The 21738-nt window shown below is 42.6% G+C and overlaps 1 protein-coding gene across 1 annotated transcript in view; it reads right to left on the reverse strand.

Annotated features, from left to right (window-relative positions):
* Positions 1-377: 377 nt before the first annotated feature.
* Positions 378-21738, reverse strand: part of PKD1L1 (polycystin 1 like 1, transient receptor potential channel interacting) — a 194435-nt gene continuing 173074 nt past the window's right edge. The window contains 5 exon segments of the mRNA XM_075271991.1: positions 378-1071; positions 6315-6388; positions 6697-6879; positions 7483-7647; positions 20603-20842. Coding sequence (XP_075128092.1) covers positions 378-1071; positions 6315-6388; positions 6697-6879; positions 7483-7647; positions 20603-20842 — 1356 coding nt within the window.

The raw sequence follows: 21738 nt of genomic DNA on the forward strand, positions 1-21738 counted from the left end.
TAGCAGACTAAAATATACTTAAAAACTGTTTGAACAGATGTTGAAATGTTGAAAATGTTGGTAGTATAAAAGATGCTTAGTTATTAATCACAAGATACTCTATGGTTTTATTTATTATACTTTATGTTTTACCCAACAGCTCACATCCAATTCATAGAGCACATCTAATCTGCATATACATAGAGTACTGTATAGAAAAATGGTATAGCTATATTTAAAGATCGAAAATATATAACAGGACAGCTAATAATGCCAGAGAGCAAAGGATTGTCTTGATATATAGTTATATCTTATTCTAACAGTTATATACAAGTTGACAGTGTTTCACAACAAACAATGAAATGTACAAAACCAAATTCAAGGTGATGGCCCTTGTGTTACCAACATTGTTTTACAGAGCAAGGAATGACATTGGCACTTGTGTTAAATGGAGTTTTATCATCCCTTTGGATTGTATTTTTAATATTTTTTTGCTGAGATGTATGTGATTTTGTCTCTACATATGTCTGTGTACTTTGCTTCACATTTATGATATCACAAAAACGTTGTTGGAAAATTTCACACTGTGGTTGCTGGGGATTTTGTTCATTGTTTTGGTATGTGATCTTACTTCCATGACCAATAGATTTCTTCCGCAAAGCTGGAGTATTACTTTGCAAAGATTCAATCACTGTGGTATGTGAACGTCTTAGGAGCCTACGGTTTTTGTTTTGTATGTTGGCTGAAGTGCAGCGGGTTCTATTGTATTCAAGGTCAACAGCATTTTCACATGGGTGCATATATAAAACAGGAGGCAAAACAGATTTTCCATCACTTGGCAGAAACTCTGAAGCATATCCATGTTGGAAAACAGCTAAGCAATGTTTGACATTTCCAGTAGAGAGCCCATGTTCATCTTCAGTCTTAAGAATGGATTGTTTAGTATCTAATGTATGATTCAAGGGCTCTTCACAATAGTTGGGCTTTGACAGAACATCCTCTGAAATACTGGAACCATTTCTGTAGGCATTTTCCAAAACGTGTTGCTGTGTGAAACAGTGTAGATTTATACCGGATACATCAGAACAATCACTAAAAGAGAAAACACAATAATATTAGAACATTTATCAAATGTTAATAATGTTGTATTAGGCCCTTAAGGGCGCAGGTTAGTGTGGATTTTAATGTTCAGACTCAATTTTTATAATCTGACATCTTTTATGTTTCAATCACTTGGACAGATAAACCTATTGTAAGACTTTTTTATGACATATTGTACTTTATGCTGGTGGTAACCTTTTATCATTATATGTTTGTACCTTATCAACAAATAATAATTTTATGAATGTTTGGAAAGATTCAGCTATTATGGTAAAAACTCAGTCATATCACACAAAGTTGTTAAAATTCATATGTCTACTTTGTGCTGGCATCGTTTTTTTTAAATTTCCTTTTACTTGTCTACAATGTTAGAAGGCTTAAATGTAGTAGCTAATTTTCAAGAATATTCAACATTCTGATTTCTAGCAGTCTATTCAGTTGTGAAGAAAACTCACAAACTATCCTACCAATATAATGTAACTAAAAATAATTGTCCAAGCCATTGATCCATAAAAACAGGAAATAGCTTTTTTTACTAGCATATGTATATCATATGTATATCTCCAAAAATGACAAACTCTAGAGGGGAAGATTAGGGTTGAGCGATCGTGTTCGGAAAAGATCGGCTTCCAATCGGCGATCGAGAAAATTTCACGATCGCGATCGGAAATTCCGAACATGATCTTTTTATGTGGGATCGAGATCGGTGATCTTTTCCCACAATGCTTTGCTTAGCCTTCACAATGAGTATACGCTGTATACTCAGTGTGAAGGCTCCACTGCAGTTCCATAGGAATGAATGGAAGCAGCCGGCACACAGCCTTAACCCCCTATACGCCGGCTGCCTCCATTAATTCGAATGGGAGGCTAAACTAAACATCTCTAGCAGCTACTTACCTCTAGAGATGTCTGCTCCGGTGCCCTCCTTCTTCTTGCCTCGCTGCCCCGCCTCCCAGGTTAGTGTTTAAAGCGTCAGGTAGGCGGGGCTTGTGGCTTAAGAGAGTGTGGGCGGGTATAGGGCGGGGAGAAGTGACCTCTCCAATCCCAGTACCCGCCCACACTCTCCTAACCCGCCCACACTCTCCTAACCTGGCAGGGAGGGGGCAGCGAAGGGAGAAGAGCAGCATGGAGCAGCAGCGAGGCAAAGTAGAGGGAAGGCACTGGGCACCGGACCAGCCCTCTCTGGAGGTAAGTGGACACCAAGGGGGACTAAGTAGCCAGAGGATTTAAAAAAAATCCTCTGGCTACTTTAGCGATTCACTACACAGCGTGGTTTCTAACAATTGTTAGATTCCATGCTGTATCGTGAATAGGATTGCTTTTAACCCCTTAAGGACCAGGCCATTTTTTGGTTTCGCATTTTCGTTTTTCCCTCCTCACATTTCAAGAGCCATAACTTTTTCATTTTTCAGTTCACAGAGTCACATGATGGCTTATTGTTTGCGGGACAAATTGTACTTTGTAATGGCATCATTCAATATGCTGTGCAATGTACTGGGAAGCTGGAAAAAAATTCAGAATGAGGTGCAATTGGAGAAAAAATGCATTTGCGCCATTTTCTTATGGGTTTAATTTTTACAGCGTTCACTGTTTGGTACAAATGACATGTTACCTGTGTTCTACGTGTCAGTACGAACGCGGTGATACCAAATTTATATAGTATTTGAAATGTTTTGATACTTTTAAAAAAATGATAAACTTTGCAAAATAGAAAAAAATTTTTGTGTCATCATGTTCTAACACCTGTAACTTTTTCATATTTCCATGTATGGAGCTGGTTGTGGTGTCTTTTTATGCGGGACAAGATGACGTTGCTATTGATACCATTTGGGGAAAGATCTGATGGTTTGATCACTTTTTATTCAATTTTTTATAGGAGGCAAAGTATTGAAAAAAACGCTTTTTGGCTGTTTTTATTTTTTTTGCCGCTACGCCGTTTGCAGTACGGGATAAATGTTTTAATATTCTAATAGTTCGGGCATTTTGGAGCGCGGGGATACCTAATATGTTTATGTTTAATGTTCTTTAATTACTTTTATAGCTAATCTAGGGAAAGGGGGGTGATTTGAACTTTTATATTTTTTTTTATTTTTTTAATACTTTTAAAAACTTTTTTTTTCTTCTGTTACATTTATGATCAGACCCCTTAGGTACCTTGAAACCTAGGGGGTCTGATCGCTCATACTATTCACTGCAATACTACAGTACTGCAGTGAATAGCAGAATCCCAGCACTTCTATTAGACGATGCCTCTGGCATCGTCTAATAGATCTAGTGCAGAGACAAGCCTGGAAGCCTTCAATAGGCTTCCGGCTGTCATAGCAACCGATCACCGCCCTCATGTGACGTTCAGGGGGGCGGCGATCGGGGAAACATGGCGGCGCCCATGCCGCCTGCGCTGTTTACACGCTGCGGTCGCGTTTGACCGCAGTGTGTAAAGGGTTAACAGCAGCGATCGGCTCGGGCACCGACCGCTGCTGTTATTGGCAGGTCCTGGCTGTATTATACAGCCGGCATCTGCCGTGTATGGAGCGAGCTCAGCGTGTGAGCTCGCTCTATACATCCCCATGCGACCCATGACGTACAGTTACGTCAAGGGTCGCTAAGGGGTTAAAATCCGATCTCCGATTAATAAAAAAATCCCATTGACTTGCATTGGGATCGGAATTGGGGTCGAGATCGGGTTCGAATGAAAAATGATCGGAAATCGGATTTTAAAATCGATCCTGAAAAGTCAAGATCGGCTCAACCCCAGTGAAGATTTAATCACATGTGATAAGAACAAAAAAAATAATTTTAGCTCACCTCCGTATATGACTTGATCCCAGTACTATATTCGTTGGGGTGCATGGATACTCCGGACTTAAAGGAGTAGCATAGTAAACACGTAGAGAAGGAAAAACCGGTAGCTCTCCGAAAGTCATAAAATATAACTTTTAATTCCAAAAAGTTAAAATTTCAATGCATAACAAAAAAGTGACAAAAAGAAAACTAGAATAAAATCCCCATAAAAAAAATGCTTCTCACGCGTTTTGAGATTGTTACTTCCCTTTTTAAAGCTTTAAAAAAGCTTTAAAAGCTTTCAAACGAGATGTAACAATCTTGAAACGCATAAGCAGTGTTTTTTTATGGTTGGTTTTGTTCTAAGTTTTCTTTTTGTCACTTTTTTGTTATGCATTGAAATTTAAATTTTTTGGAATTAAAAGTTATATTTTACGACTTTCGGATAAATCCCGGTTTTTCCTTCTCTACGTGTTGGAGATTTATTCACTTGGTCCCTGCAATCAGAGGTGTAACTACCGAGATAGCAGTGGTAACAGCTGCCACAGGGCCTAGGACATTTATTATATACCAATCCTGGGTCCTGCCCACGGCCGTCTGCACTTCTTCTTCTGCAGAGGCTGCTGTGAGCAGGAGTGGGGGGATCGGTAAGTAAGGCAGTGGGCTCCACAAACAATATTATCATATTAGGTAGTCCTTTCAGACCCCCAAGTATAATGATCGGAGGCCCAGGGGAGGTGAGGGAACATAAAAAACAGTGTTAATTACCTCTCCGGGCTCCAGACAGGCTTCAGGCCTACTTGAGTGACGTCCCTGATGTCACATGGTCGGGGCCTGCATCCTTGTGTGTCGCAACGCAGGCCCAGGTCACGTGATGTCCTGTATGTCATTGAAGATGGCTGACATCAGCAGGGAGAGGTAAGTAACAGTGTTTTTATGTTTGTATCCTCCCCTGGGTCTCTGATTATTATACTCTGGGGTCTGAAAAGACCCCAGAGTATAATAATTGTACATGGGTATTCACAATGGGGCATAATAATTTGAGTGTAGGGGCCACTAGGGGAAATAATACTATGTGCAGGGGCCACTATGGGGCAATAATACTGAGTGCAGGGGCCACTAAGGGGCATGATACTGTGTGTAGGGGCCACTATAGGGCAATAATACTGTTTGCAGGGGCCATTATGGGGCAATAATACTGTGTGCAGAGGCCACAATGGGGCATGATACTGTGTGCAGGGGCCATTATGGGGCATGATAGTGCGTACAGGAATGTGGAGGCAGGAGCCATGTCAAAAGTTTGCCACGGGGCCCACCATTCCTAGTTACACCACTGATCGCAATATCACTCCTATTAAACCCTTCCTCCATCACACAGTTAAAATTTCCCACCAATAATACAGAGCAAATACCCCTCTGTATCAAACTGAGAACTGACGCTGGGTTCACACTAGCGTTCGGCACTCCGTATTAGGTTTCCGTCTTCTGCTGTCAGAAGACGGAAACCTGTCATGCCGAGTCTGGCTGTGAGCGTTTTGAGCTCTCTGCAGCGAAACTGTTTTTTGTTAAACCGGACACAGAGTACTGCATGTCCGACTCTGTGTCCTGTTAAAAAAAAAAAAAAAAGATTTTGCCGCGGAGAGCATAAAACGCTCACCGGCGCTCACGGCCGGACACTTTTCAAACCCATTCAAATAAATGAGTTTGAAAAATGACTGCAGGTTTCTGTCTCCTGCCCTGTTTTGTGCAGGAAATGGAAACCTGCAGAACAGAGTCCCGGGTGCAGATGTGAACGAGCCCTGAGAAAGACAGACACAATATAAGGGTGAGGAATATAGATAAATGCTAGAATAGGTGTGTCTCCACCAAACAATTAATGACCACCAATGACAATGAATTAAATCGAAGACCATTAAACAGTTTAATATATAACCCAAACGCCTTACATTCCACATCAAAATTGTAACCGCCAGTTTCTTTTAGGTAAGGAGATAAACTCCAACATTCAGAAAACCCAGTAACAAAATCAACCTCTCATTCCAAACCCTGATATAACGTATAGCTGCAAACAACGAATCTCCATCTCCAATAGCTCCCCTTTCCTAAAAAAAAAAAATTAAACAAAAAAAACCTCTCTGTTATACCAGACAAAGTTTAACTGGAAATAATAGTGAGTAAGAAATCTCTGCATGTGCCAACTTTTTCTAAATATCACAAAATTGAGATCTAGAGATTAGTAATCAGTTCCTAATGAACCGGATTCGATCTCAATATTCCAATAACTAGTATTTGGGATACGTCTCAGAGCCATAGCTCTGCTATGCTTTTTTTTACCCACTGCTACCAATGTTTTTTTACTATCTTTGTACTGTGATATCAAACACAGCTGGGAATTTCAACATAATATGCAGCAGTTCATGCTGGTATTTACTGGTATTAGTTAAATGTTTTACCGATGCAATTCACTTTGCATAGTGACACCTTGCACAGAGTCCACTTTCAGTTTTTCTTCCAAAATATATTCGGCCTTAAAAAAAAAATAAAATCAAATAAAACATTAAGCAATGTCTAATTATTTTTATACATAACTTTTTCATATTGTACAATGAATACAAGTAAATCTTGGCATACTACTGTAACAAATATCTATTTACTGGAAAAGTCTTCAGTCCTTTAACTAATAACTTGTGCCTTGTCAGCATATTACTGTACTTATTAAAAATGTTTTTTTGTCCTATATGGTAGTCATATAACATAATCTATGATTCATATATTACTATTTCATTAAATTTTCTGAAATTACAAATGTTACACACTAAAAGGCATATCAGCAACTACCTTGGTCATTGTTTGCTTAAGTGAAAAATCAGAGGTAGTGTCAAATTGATTCATGTCTCCATCTTCTTCTGTGTAACACTGTGACTTTGCTGGAAGTGAGTGATGGAGGCTGTCTGATATAGCATTAAGTCGAAACAGAAGTTCATCTATCAGGTCCTCAAATTCATCCAAATAGTAATTCTGTCAGTAACAAAAAAAATAATTTAAACTAGATTGAAACCTTCTAAAAGAAAAACAAGCAATTGTGGCATAGCTTTCATTTTCTAAGAACAGGATACAAAATTAAATTTTGACTGGTTGCTATTAACAACAAAGACATATTTTATTTTTTTTTTATACACTTTTATAAATGTTCCCCAACAACATGTTATTTAATCATTATTATTTTATTGTATTTACTATTTTGCTAAACCTCTAATTTTACCAATTAAAATTTAGGTTAAAAAAAAAGAAAACAAAAGAAGAGTTCTTGAATTATGTGAACGGTTAAATCTTTAATATAGTGCACTGCTAACATTACTTTGAAAGATATTCCCATCTCAACCATACATGGTTGATCTCAGAATACCATTTTCTGCAGAAGGCTGAGATGGCATATGGAAAAAAAAGCTGAGCAGCCGGTCTTATGCCATATCTGTAATTCTTATAAAAATACATGAGATTTACAGTAACAATGTAGCACAGTGAGCTAGACTGCTAACATCATGTGGACATTTCAGAAATGGCATAAAACAGCTTGTTCGCCTGACTTCACCTTGTGTTTAAGCTAGTTTAGTTACTTACACTACCAGTTACGCAGATGTTATCGGTGTTCTTTTGTCTCTGTCGTCCAACCATTGAAAGCACCAGCCGACTTGCATGAGATGTAAGTTCTTTTACTGTCACAAGATGCTTTTTGCGTTGTGCTTTCTTTGAATATTTGGAAACAGAAGTGAGAATTCCTTTGCGCTATAAAAAAAATAAACAAAAAAACATTAAAGGGATTCTATCATTAAAAAAAAAGTTTTTAAACTAAAAGCATAAAGAAATAGATAAAGGCTATTCATCTTTTACCTTTATGTTGAAGATCCTCTCTGCCGTCTTTGAATTTTCTCTGAGCACAATTAGCATAATGATGAAAAGAAGAAAAATTCAAAAACGGTGGTGAGGACCTGCAAATAAAGAGATGAATAGCCTTTCTAAAGACTATTCCTATGTGCTTTTAGTTTAAAAACTTTTTTTTAAATGACAGAATCCCTTTAACAGAAAAAGATCTTTGCGCAACTGAATAAACTGAGAAAAATTACAGACAGTGAATAACACGATCTAATAATACATAGATACTATAAACCAGCAGTATGAGAAGCACTCTATTGATCACAGAAAATGAATAGAGATGAGCGAACACTAAAATGTTCAAGGTTCGAAATTCGATTCGAACAGCCGCTCAATGTTCGTGTGTTCGAACGGGTTTCGAACCCCATTATAGTCTATGGGGAACAGATACTCGTTAAGGGGGAAACCCAAATCCGTGTCTGGAGGGTCACCAAGTCCACTATGACAACCCAGGAAATGATGCCAACACCTCTGGAATGACACTGGGACAGCAGGGGAAGCATGTCTGGGGGCATCTAACACACCAAAGACCCTCTATTACCCCAACATCACAGCCTAACAACTACACACTTTACACACTCAATACCACCTCTCTGACAGTAGGAAAACACCTTGAAACATGTGTATTTGGCACTTGCAGTGAGGAGAGCTTGTCACCAGCAGTGAATTTGGCCCTTGTAGTAAGTTGAGGTTGGCACCAACATTTGTTTTGAAAATCAGGGTGGATTGAGCCTCTAACCAGCAGAGTTTGGGCAAATTCATGGTGGAGGGAGCCTCTAAAAACCCCAGTTTGGACCAATTCATGGTGGAGGGAGCCTCTAAAAACCCCAGTTTGGACCAATTCATGGTGGAGGGAGCCTCTAAACAGCCCAGTTTGGGCAAATTCATGGTGGAGGGAGCCTCTAAAAACCCCCAGTTTGGACCAATTCATGGTGGAGGGAGCCTCTAAAAACCCCAGTTTGGACCAATTCATGGTGGAGGGAGCCTCTAAACAGCCCAGTTTGGGCAAATTCATGGTGGAGGGAGCCTCTAAACAGCCCAGTTTGGGCAAATTCATGGTGGAGGGAGCCTCTAAAAACCCCAGTTTGGACCAATTCATGGTGGAGGGAGCCTCTAAAAACCCCAGTTTGGACCAATTCATGGTGGAGGGAGCCTCTAAAAACCCCAGTTTGGACCAATTCATGATGGAGGGAGCCTCTAAACAGCCCAGTTTGGGCAAATACATGGTGGAGGGAGCCTCTAAAACCCCCCAGTTTGGACCAATTCATGGTGGAGGGAGCCTCTAAAAACCCCAGTTTGGACCAAATCATGGTGGAGGGAGCCTCTAAACAGCTCAGTTTGGGCAAATTCATGGTGGAGGGAGCCTCTAAACAGCCCAGTTTGGGCAAATTCATGGTGGAGGGAGCCTCTAAAAACCCCAGTTTGGACCAATTCATGGTGGAGGGAGCCTCTAAACAGCCCAGTTTGGGCAAATTCATGGTGGAGGGAGCCTCTAAAAACCCCCAGTTTGGACCAATTCATGGTGGAGGGAGCCTCTAAAAACCCCAGTTTGGACCAATTCATGGTGGAGGGAGCCTCTAAACAGCCCAGTTTGGGCAAATTCATGGTGGAGGGAGCCTCTAAACAGCCCAGTTTGGGCAAATGGTGGAGGGAGCCTCTAAAAACCCCAGTTTGGACCAATTCATGGTGGAGGGAGCCTCTAAAAACCCCAGTTTGGACCAATTCATGATGGAGGGAGCCTCTAAAAAACCCCAGTTTGGACCAATTCATGGTGGAGGGAGCCTCTAAAAACCCCAGTTTGGACAAATTCATGGTGGAGGGAGCCTCTAAACAGCTCAGTTTGGGCAAATTCATGGTGGAGGGAGCCTCTAAACAGCCCAGTTTGGGCAAATTCATGGTGGAGGGAGCCTCTAAAAACCCCAGTTTGGACCAATTCATGGTGGAGGGAGCCTCTAAACAGCCCAGTTTGGGCAAATTCATGGTGGAGGGAGCCTCTAAAAACCCCCAGTTTGGACCAATTCATGGTGGAGGGAGCCTCTAAAAACCCCAGTTTGGACCAATTCATGGTGGAGGGAGCCTCTAAACAGCCCAGTTTGGGCAAATTCATGGTGGAGGGAGCCTCTAAACAGCCCAGTTTGGGCAAATTAATGGTGGAGGGAGCCTCTAAAAACCCCAGTTTGGACCAATTCATGGTGGAGGGAGCCTCTAAAAACCCCAGTTTGGACCAATTCATGATAGAGGGAGCCTCTAAACAGCCCAGTTTGGGAAAATTCATGGTGGAGGGAGCCTCTAAAAACCCCCAGTTTGGACCAATTCATGGTGGAGGGAGCCTCTAAAAACCCCAGTTTGGACCAATTCATGGTGGAGGGAGCCTCTAAACAGCTCAGTTTGGGCAAATTCATGGTGGAGGGAGCCTCTAAACAGCCCAGTTTGGGCAAATTCATGGTGGAGGGAGCCTCTAAAAACCCCAGTTTGGACCAATTCATGGTGGAGGGAGCCTCTAAAAACCCCAGTTTGGACCTATTCATGGTGGAGGGAGCCTCTAAACAGCCCAGTTTGGACCAATTCATGGTGGAGGGAGCCTCTAAAAACCCCAGTTTGGACCAATTCATGGTGGAGGGAGCCTCTAAACAGCCCAGTTTGGGCAAATTCATGGTGGAGGGAGCCTCTAACCAGCCCAGTTTGGACCAATTCATGGTGGAGGGAGCCTCTAAAAACCCCAGTTTGGACCAATTCATGATGGAGGGAGCCTCTAACCAGCAGAGTTGGTGGAAATCAGGGTGGAGGGAGCCTCTAACCAGCAGAGTTGTGGGAAAGCAGGGTGGAGGGAGCCTCTAACCAGCAGAGTTGGTGGAAATCAGGGTGGAGGGAGCCTCTAACCAGCAGAGTTGTGGGAAAGCAGGGTGGAGGGAGCCTCTAACTAGCAGAGTTGTGGGAAAGCAGGGTGGAGGGAGCCTCTAACCAGCAGAGTTGGTGGAAATCAGGGTGGAGGGAGCCTCTAACCAGCAGAGTTGTGGGAAAGCAGGGTGGAGGGAGCCTCTAACCAGCAGAGTTGTGGGAAAGCAGGGTGGAGGGAGCCTCTAACCAGCAAAGTTGGTGGAAATCAGGGTGGAGGGAGCCTCTAACCAGCAGAGTTGGGGGAAATCAGGGTGGAGGGAGCCTAGTATTAGCAGAATTGTGCAAAGCTTATGGTGGATGAGTATGAGGATGCGGAGGAATTGGAGAGGTTGAGTACAGACATGGAGTTTCATGTTGGGGTGCTTTACACAGGTGGGCACAAAAATGAAGGCTCTATCCAGTGGTGGTTCATTTTTATCAAAGTGAGCCGGTCGGCACTCTCAGCTGACAGACGGGTGCGCTTGTCAGTGATGATGCCACCGGCTGCACTGAACACCCTCTCAGATAGGACGCTGGCGGCAGGACAGGACAGCACCTCCAAGGCATATAGGGCAAGTTCAAGCCACAGGTCCAACTTCGACACCCAATACGTGTAGGGCGCAGAGGGGTCGGAGAGGACAGGGCTGTGGTCGGAAAGGTATTCCCGCAACATGCGCCTATACTTCTCACGCCTGGTGACACTAGGACCCTCCGTGGCGGCACTTTGGCGAGGGGGTGCCATCAAGGTGTCCCAGACCTTAGACAGTGTGCCCCTCGTTTGTGTGGACCGGTGAGAACTTGGTTGCCTACTGGAGGAACTGCCCTCCCTGCCGCCAACGTCACATGCTGGAAACATCTCCATCATATTCTGCACCAATTGCCTGTGGCAAGCATTGATGCGATTGGCCCTCCCCTCTACCGGAATAAAAGACGAGATGTTGTTTTTATACCGGGGGTCAAGGATAGCAAAGATCCAGTACTGGTTGTCCTCCATGATTTTGACAATACGCTTGTCGGTTGTAAAGCACCCCAACATGAACTCAGCCATGTCTGCCACAGTGTTAGTTGGCATGACTCCTCTGGCCCCACCGGAAAGTTCAATCTCCATTTCCTCCTCATCCTCCATGTCTACCCATCCGCGCTGCAACAATGGGACGATTCGAAGTTGCCCGGAAGCCTCCTGTATCACCATCACATCATCGGACAACTCTTCTTCCTCCTCCTCCTCCATTAAACGCAGTGAAGCGGACAGATGTGTGGACCTACTCTCCAGCTGTGACGGATCGGATGCTATCCCTAACTCCTCTGTGTGATCTGAGTTATCCCTGATGTCAATCAGGGATTCTCTCAGAACACACAAGAGCGGGATTGTAAGGCTCACCATCGCATCCTCAGAGCTCACCCTCCTTGTGGACTCCTCAAAGACCCGTAGGATGTCACAAAGGTCTCTCATCCATGGCCACTCATGGATGTGAAACTGAGGCAGCTGACTTTGTGGCACCCTAGGGTTTTGTAGCTGGTATTCCATCAAAGGTCTCTGCTGCTCAACCACTCTATTCAACATCTGAAACATTGAGTTCCAGCGTGTGGGGACGTCGCACAAAAGCCGGTGTTGTGGCACATGCAGGCGTTGCTGGAGAGATTTTAAGCTAGCAGCGGCTACTGTCGACTTGCGAAAGTGGGCGCACATGCGCCGCACTTTCACCAGTAGCTCTGGAACATTGGGGTAGCTCTTTAGGAAACGTTGCACCACTAGGTTGAAGACGTGGGCCAGGCATGGAACATGTTGGAGTCCGGCAAGCTCCAGAGCTGCTACCAGGTTCCGGCCGTTATCACAAACGACCATGCCTGGGCCCAGGTGCAGTGGCTCAAACCATATTGCCGTCTCATCGAGGAGGGCATCCCTCACCTCGGAGGCAGTGTGCTGTCTGTCCCCCAAGCTGATCAGCTTCAGCACAGCCTGCTGACGTCTACCAACACCAGTGCTGCAACGTTTCCAACTCGTAGCTGGGGTCAATCTAACAGCGGAGGAGGAGGCGGTGGCGGAGGAGGAGGCGGTGGCGGAGGCGGTAGAGGAGGAGGAGGAGGGGGGTGTTCTTCTCGTGTCCCTGACAGGAATGTTAGGCGGGGAGACGAGGTACACCGGGCCAGTTTGGGAAGCAGTCCCAGCCTCAACTACATTCACCCAGTGTGCCGTCAGTGAAATGTAGCGTCCCTGTCCGCATGCACTTGTCCACGCGTCGGTGGTCAAGTGGACCTTTGTGCAAAGCGCGGAACTAAGGGCCCGCCTGATGTTGAGTGACACGTGCTGGTGCAAGGCGGGGACGGCACACCGGGAGAAGTAGTGACGGCTAGGGACGGCATAGCGAGGTGCCGCAGTTGCCATCAGGTCCAGGAAGGCGGGAGTTTCAACAAGCCGGAACGCCAACATCTCCTGGGCCAGCAGTTTAGCGATGTTGGCGTTCAAGGCTTGCGCGTGTGGGTGGTTAGCAGTGTATTTCTGCCGCCGCTCCAATGTCTGAGAGATGGTGGGTTGTTGTAAAGAAGCGCCTGATGGTGCCTTTGATGGTGCAGGAGAAGGAGATAAGACAGGAACAGGGGAGGATGAGGGAGAAGTCAACAAAGTGGCGGAGGCAGATGAAGTGGTGTCCTGGCTCGTCCTCTGGAGTGCATCGCCAGCACAGTCAGCAGTGGCAGTGGCAGAGGCAGTGGCAGAGGCAGTGGCAGTGGCATGAACGGCAGGCGGCCTTTGTCCTGCCGTTGCTGCCTGCCACTGATTCCAGTGCTTGGATTCCAAATGACGGCGCATTGAAGTGGTGGACAGGTTGCTCTTCTCAGAGCCCCTAATCAATTTCGAGAGGCAAATTGTGCAGACAACACTATATCTGTCCTCGGCGCATTCCTTGAAAAAACTCCACACCTTCGAGAAACGTGCCCTCGAGGTGGGAGTTTTTCGGGGCTGGGTACGAACTGGAACATCTTGGGAGATTCCGGGTGTGGCCTGGCTTCACCTAAGCTGCTGACCTCTGCCTCTGCCTCTAGCTACCCTTTTTGGTGCTGCACCTGCCTCAACATCCACACTACTTTCCCCGCTTGACATCCCCCCTGTCCAGGTCGGGTCAGTGTCCTCATCATCCACCACTTCCTCTTCCAACTCCTGTCTCATCTCCTCCTCCCGCACAATGCGCCAGTCAACTGGATGCCCTGACGGCAACTGCGTCACATCATCGTCGATGAGGGTGGGTTGCTGGTCATCCACCACCAAATCGAACGGAGATGGAGGAGACTCTAGTGTTTGAGCATCTGGACACAGATGCCTCTCTGTTAGGTTCGTGGAATCGTGACGTGGAGAGGCAGGTTGAGGGACAATGAAAGGAGCGGAGAACAGCTCTGGGGAGCAGGGACAGTTGGGGTTATTGTTCTGTGAAGCTTGGGAATTTTGGGAGGAAGGAGGACAAGACTGTTGGGTAATAGGAGGAGAGGAAGCAGAGTCTGACTGGCTGCTGGACAATGTGCTGTAAGCGTTCTCTGACAGCCATTGCAAGACCTGTTCCTGGTTCTCGGGCCTACTAAGGTTTGTACCCTGCAGTTTAGTTAATGTGGCAAGCAACCCTGGCACTGTGGAGTGGCGCAATGCTTGCTGCCCCACAGGAGTAGGCACGGGACGCCCTGTGGCTTCACTGCTACCTTGCTCCCCAGAACCATTCCCCCGACCTCGCCCACGGCCTCGTCCACGTCCCTTTCCGGGAGCCTTGCACATTTTGAATTCCCAGTTAGAAATTGGCACTATATACCAGTAGCAAAAATTGTGGGTGCACGTAACCCCAATATATTCTTTGAATTACCCGTCAGAAACTGGCACTATATGGCAGTAGCAAGAAATGAGGGTATTTGTAACCCCAATATATTCTTTGAATTCCCAGTCAGACAATGGCACTATATACCAGTAGCAAGAAATGAGGGTATTTATAACCCCAATATATTCTTTGAATTATCAGTCAGAAACTGGCACTATATGGCAGTAGCAAGAAATGAGGGTATTTGTAACCCCAATATATTCTTTGAATTCCCAGTCAGACAATGGCACTATATACCAGTAGCAAGAAATGAGGGTATTTATAACCCCAATATATTCTTTGAATTCCCAGTCAGACAATGGCACTATATACCAGTAGCAAGAAATGAGGGTATTTATAACCCCAATATATTCTTTGAATTACCAGTCAGAAACTGGCACTATATGGCAGTAGCAAGAAATGAGGGTATTTGTAACCCCAATATATTCTTTGAATTCCCAGTCAGACAATGGCACTATATACCAGTAGCAAGAAATGAGGGTATTTGTAACCCCAATATATTCTTTGAATTCCCAGTCAGACAATGGCACTATATACCAGTAGCAAAAATTGTGGGTGCACGTAACCCCAATATATTCTTTGAATTACCAGTCAGAAACTGGCACTATATGGCAGTAGCAAGAAATGAGGGTATTTGTAACCCCAATATATTCTTTGAATTCCCAGTCAGACAATGGCACTATATACCAGTAGCAAGAAATGAGGGTATTTGTAACCCCAATATATTCTTTGAATTCCCAGTCAGACAATGGCACTATATACCAGTAGCAAGAAATGAGGGTATTTATAACCCCAATATATTCTTTGAATTCCCAGTCAGACAATGGCACTATATACCAGTAGCAAGAAATGAGGGTATTTATAACCCCAATATATTCTTTGAATTCCCAGTTAGACAATGGCACTATATACCAGTAGCAAGAAATGAGGGTATTTGTAACCCCAATATATTCTTTGAATTCCCAGTCAGACAATGGCACTATATACCAGTAGCAAGAAATGAGGGTATTTATAACCCCAATATATTCTTTGAATTACCAGTCAGAAACTGGCACTATATGGCAGTAGCAAGAAATGAGGGTATTTATAACCCCAATATATTCTTTGAATTCCCAGTCAGACAATGGCACTATATACCAGTAGCAAGAAATGAGGGTATTTGTAACCCCAATATATTCTTTGAATTCCCAGTCAGACAATGGCACTATATACCAGTAGCAAAAATTGTGGGTGCACGTAACCCCAATATATTCTTTGAATTACCAGTCAGAAACTGGCACTATATGGCAGTAGCAAGAAATGAGGGTATTTGTAACCCCAATATATTCTTTGAATTCCCAGTCAGACAATGGCACTATATACCAGTAGCAAGAAATGAGGGTATTTATAACCCCAATATATTCTTTGAATTACCAGTCAGAAACTGGCACTATATGGCAGTAGCAAGAAATGAGGGTATTTGTAACCCCAATATATTCTTTGAATTCCCAGTCAGACAATGGCACTATATACCAGTAGCAAGAAATGAGGGTATTTATAACCCCAATATATTCTTTGAATTACCAGTCAGAAACTGGCACTATATGGCAGTAGCAAGAAATGAGGGTATTTGTAACCCCAATATATTCTTTGAATTCCCAGTCAGACAATGGCACTATATACCAGTAGCAAGAAATGAGGGTATTTATAACCCCAATATATTCTTTGAATTACCAGTCAGACAATGGCACTATATACCAGTAGCAAGAAATGAGGGTATTTATAACCCCAATATATTCTTTGAATTACCAGTCAGAAACTGGCACTATATGGCAGTAGCAAGAAATGAGGGTATTTGTAACCCCAATATATTCTTTGAATTCCCAGTCAGACAATGGCATTATATACCAGTAGCAAGAAATGAGGGTATTTGTAACCCCAATATATTCTTTGAATTCCCAGTCAGACAATGGCACTATATACCAGTAGCAAAAATTGTGGGTGCACGTAACCCCAATATATTCTTTGAATTACCAGTCAGAAACTGGCACTATATGGCAGTAGCAAGAAATGAGGGTATTTGTAACCCCAATATATTCTTTGATTTCCCAATCAGACAATGGCACTATATACCAGTAGCAAGAAATGATGGTATTTATAACCCCAATATATTCTTTGAATTACCAGTCAGAAACTGGCACTATATGGCAGTAGCAAGAAATGAGGGTATTTATAACCCCAATATATTCTTTGAATTCCCAGTCAGACAATGGCACTATATACCAGTAGCAAGAAATGAGGGTATTTGTAACCCCAATATATTCTTTGAATTCCCAGTCAGACAATGGCACTATATACCAGTAGCAAGAAATGAGGGTATTTGTAACCCCAATATATTCTTTGAATTCCCAGTCAGACAATGGCACTATATACCAGTAGCAAGAAATGAGGGTATTTATAACCCCAATATATTCTTTGAATTCCCAGTCAGACAATGGCACTATATACCAGTAGCAAGAAATGAGGGTATTTATAACCCCAATATATTCTTTGAATTACCAGTCAGAAACTGGCACTATATGGCAGTAGCAAGAAATGAGGGTATTTGTAACCCCAATATATTCTTTGAATTCCCAGTCAGACAATGGCACTATATACCAGTAGCAAGAAATGAGGGTATTTGTAACCCCAATATATTCTTTGAATTCCCAGTCAGACAATGGCACTATATACCAGTAGCAAAAATTGTGGGTGCACGTAACCCCAATATATTCTTTGAATTACCAGTCAGAAACTGGCACTATATGGCAGTAGCAAGAAATGAGGGTATTTGTAACCCCAATATATTCTTTGAATTCCAAGTCAGACAATGGCACTATATACCAGTAGCAAGAAATGAGGGTATTTATAACCCCAATATATTCTTTGAATTCCCAGTCAGACAATAGGCACTATATACCAGTAGCAAGAAATGAGGGTATTTATAACCCCAATATATTCTTTGAATTACCAGTCAGAAACTGGCACTATATGGCAGTAGCAAGAAATGAGGGTATTTGTAACCCCAATATATTCTTTGAATTCCCAGTCAGACAATGGCACTATATACCAGTAGCAAAAATTGTGGGTGCACGTAACCCCAATATATTCTTTGAATTACCAGTCAGAAACTGGCACTATATGGCAGTAGCAAGAAATGAGGGTATTTGTAACACCAATATATTCTTTGAATTCCCAGTCAGACAATGGCACTATATACCAGTAGCAAGAAATGAGGGTATTTATAACCCCAATATATTCTTTGAATTCCCAGTCAGACAATGGCACTATATACCAGTAGCAAGAAATGAGGGTATTTATAACCCCAATATAGTCTTTGAATTACCAGTCAGAAACTGGCACTATATGGCAGTAGCAAGAAATGAGGGTATTTGTAACCCCAATATATTCTTTGAATTCCCAGTCAGACAATGTCACTATATACCAGTAGCAAGAAATGAGGGTATTTGTAACCCCAATATATTCTTTGAATTCCCAGTCAGACAATGGCACTATATACCAGTAGCAAAAATTGTGGGTGCACGTAACCCCAATATATTCTTTGAATTACCAGTCAGAAACTGGCACTATATGGCAGTAGCAAGAAATGAGGGTATTTGTAATCCCAATATATTCTTTGAATTCCCAGTCAGACAATGGCACTATATACCAGTAGCAAGAAATGAGGGTATTTATAACCCCAATATATTCTTTGAATTCCCAGTCAGACAATGGCACTATATACCAGTAGCAAGAAATGAGGGTATTTGTAACCCCAATATATTCTTTGAATTCCCAGTCAGACAATGGCACTATATACCAGTAGCAAGAAATGAGGGTATTTGTAACCCCAATATATTCTTTGAATTCCCAGTCAGACAATGGCACTATATACCAGTAGCAAGAAATGAGGGTATTTGTAACCCCAATATATTCTTTGAATTCCCAGTGAGACAATGGTACTATATACCAGTAGCAAAAATTGTGGGTGCACGTAACCCCAATATATTCTTTGAATTACCAGTCAGAAACTGGCACTATATGGCAGTAGCAAGAAATGAGGGTATTTGTAACCCCAATATATTCTTTGAATTCCCAGTCAGACAATGGCACTATATACCAGTAGCAAGAAATGAGGGTATTTATAACCCCAATATATTCTTTGAATTCCCAGTCAGACAATGGCACTATATACCAGTAGCAAAAATTGTGGGTGCACGTAACCCCAATATATTCTTTGAATTCCCAGTCAGACAATGGCACTATATGGCAGTAGCAAAAATAGTGGGTGTATATAGCCCCAATTCTATTGCTAGGGGACTTGCAGTGTATTTCTGGGGTGAAGGTGGGGGGACACACCGTTGGAACGGGTATCGGGGGTATATATCGGGTATACGGGAATACACTGTCAGTGTATTCCATTCAGGATCCTGGGAAAGCTGGGTTGCGGCGATTGAGCCCGTCAGTGCCACGTTACACTGACAAGCTTCTCCCTGGAATTGAAGTTATATGTAAGCCCAATATATTCTTTGAATTCCCAGTGAGACAATGGCACTATATGGCAGTAGCAATAATAGTGGGTGTATATAGCCCCAATTCTATTGCTAGGGGACTTGCAGGGTATTTCTGGGGTGAAGGTGGGGGACACACCGTTGGAACGGGTATCGGGGGTATATATCGGGTATACGGGAATACACTGACAGTGTATTCCATTCAGGATCCTGGGAAAGCTGGGTTGTGGCGATTGAGCCCGTCAGTGCCACGTTACACTGACAAGCTTCTCCCTGGAATTTAGCTCTTATAAGAGCTGTTGTGGTTGTCTTCTCCTTCCTATCCTAGCCTGTCCCTGCCTACCCAGAATCTAAGCCCTAGCTAACTGGACGGAAACCTCCGTCCCCGGTGAATTGCAAGCTCAGAATGACGCGAAGCTGGGCGTCGCTGTTCTTTTAAATTAGAGGTCACATGTTTTCGGCAGCCAATGGGTTTTGCCTACTTTTTTCAACGTCACCGGTGTCGTAGTTTCTGTCTCACCTACCCTGCGCTGTTATTGGAGCAAAAAAGGCGCCAGGGAAGGTGGGAGGGGAATCGAGTAATGGCGCACTTTACCACGCGGTGTTCGATTCGATTCGAACATGCCGAACAGCCTAATATCCGATCGAACATGAGTTCGATAGAACACTGTTTGCTCATCTCTAAAAATGAAGTCTTCCAAAAGGAAGGGGTTAATCCTACCAGAAAACACATAGTCCTTTTAGGCTTCTTAATCATTAAATTAAGGAAGACATCATTTTCTGTGATCAAATTAGTTTATATCGGTTTCTCTCTAACTATATATATTTGGTACCCATCTCTCCATTGGCTCCTATCCATAGCTCCGTAAGAGTGCTAGAGTACAGCAGTAGACTATACCACATTACTTTACATGCTTGCATTAGAGTTGTACCAGCATTAGAACATCTCCCTCAGGTGAGAATATATTAGAGTTATCACCACAATCCAAACAAGGATATCCTAAGGTGTGCAACTTGTTTTATGGGTTATTTTAAGATACAGTCTAAGGCTAAATTCACATGATGAAAACATCCGTAGCAGATTCCTCTTCATTCTCCACTTTGACATTCTGCCCCAGTTTTTTCATGCCAGTTAGGGCATGAAATGCAGTGCTGATTCTGGCACAATATCTTAGTGGAACTATAGTATCTTGTCAATATTGGTAGCTGCACTGATCTATGTACGACAGGAAAAATCTAGATACACTTACATTTCCTTGAATTCTCAGCAATAAATTCACAGTAATAGTATAGCACAACATGTTAAAATGGCACACTGTAAAATCTCTTTCAGTTTCAGAGGACAACATGTGTTTTTTAAAGATTCTTTAAATACAAATATACACACCAAGGTCTCACCAAGGTCAAATAAAAAAAATAGTTACAACTTTCTTGGTGAATTCCAAGACAGCATTAAAAAGTAGGTAACGGGAAAATCCATAAAAAGACCTGGAACTTGCATCTCATATCTTTTATATATTTGCCCATGGTAAATTTCATGCTTACCATTCCAGTCCACAAAATTGTAAATGTGAGGAAGAGAGCTCCATAATAGTATGGTAATGAAATGTGATTAGATTTCATTTGATTTTGGGAAAAGTTGATATGTTTGGTACCACGAACCCCCAGTAAATGTATAAAAATTGTCTCAATTGAATTTAATGCAGTACAAAATGAACTGCTTTCAGTGGAGAACATGAGGTGTCCAAATGAAGAATAGGCCATGGTGAAGACCACTCCAATTAGCTGTAAAGACAAACATTGAAATGGTCAGTCATATTGTAAGGTCACTATTTTAGAGGTTAACAAACAATAGAGAGGAGTAAATCTTTTGAGATTTGTTTCTGGTCACATATGACTGTTTCGGCATCAGATCGAAAGTGCTCAATTACTCTGAAAAGTCATTTATTTACTTTCAATGACTAAACGCAACCTACATAACACCATATAAAGTATAAAGTTTAGGTTACACTAGGTCATTGAAAGTAAAGGCAGCCAATACAGCTGTAAACTGTCACTGGCTTGAATAACACTAGGTTCACACTAGCATTTGAGGACTATGTTCACCATCCACATAAAATATGTGGAGACATGCACAATGCAAGCAGGACTTTTCTCTCTACTGATATCGGGTGAAAATTGGGCAGACTCATTAGTCTAAGCAGATAGTGTTTCCGTTTTTCGGGTCCCAGAACAGAACCAAAGAACGGAAACATAAATAAAATAAGTAAGTCAATTACACAGAAGACCCTGCCAAGACCGTTTTTTGGTGTACAGATCATCCAAAATACACGTATCCATGTATCATCAAATGGTCCACTAGCTAGCTTCTAAGCTGTCATTAGCTGGTTTACTCTTAGTTATTGAACATGGGTCCGAGAGGTCCAAGAGTGAAATAGCAGCAAGCTAACTAGAAACTTGCTAGTTAAATAGCTGGCTTACATTTTGTTCAATTTGTCAAAAAACAAATCCCGAAATTTTCAGATTCACTGGAAACCATTTGCTCATCTTCAACAAACAATACAGATGTACCATAATATATTTAAGATTAAATGATTTTCTGCCCATTAAATAGCAGAAATATATTCCACAATGTTGGAGAGATTGACATTTACATCAATCCCTGAATAGATTTTTTTAAA

This window comes from Leptodactylus fuscus, chromosome 4 (genome assembly GCF_031893055.1).
Source record: "Leptodactylus fuscus isolate aLepFus1 chromosome 4, aLepFus1.hap2, whole genome shotgun sequence".
Classification (NCBI taxonomy): domain Eukaryota; kingdom Metazoa; phylum Chordata; class Amphibia; order Anura; family Leptodactylidae; genus Leptodactylus; species Leptodactylus fuscus.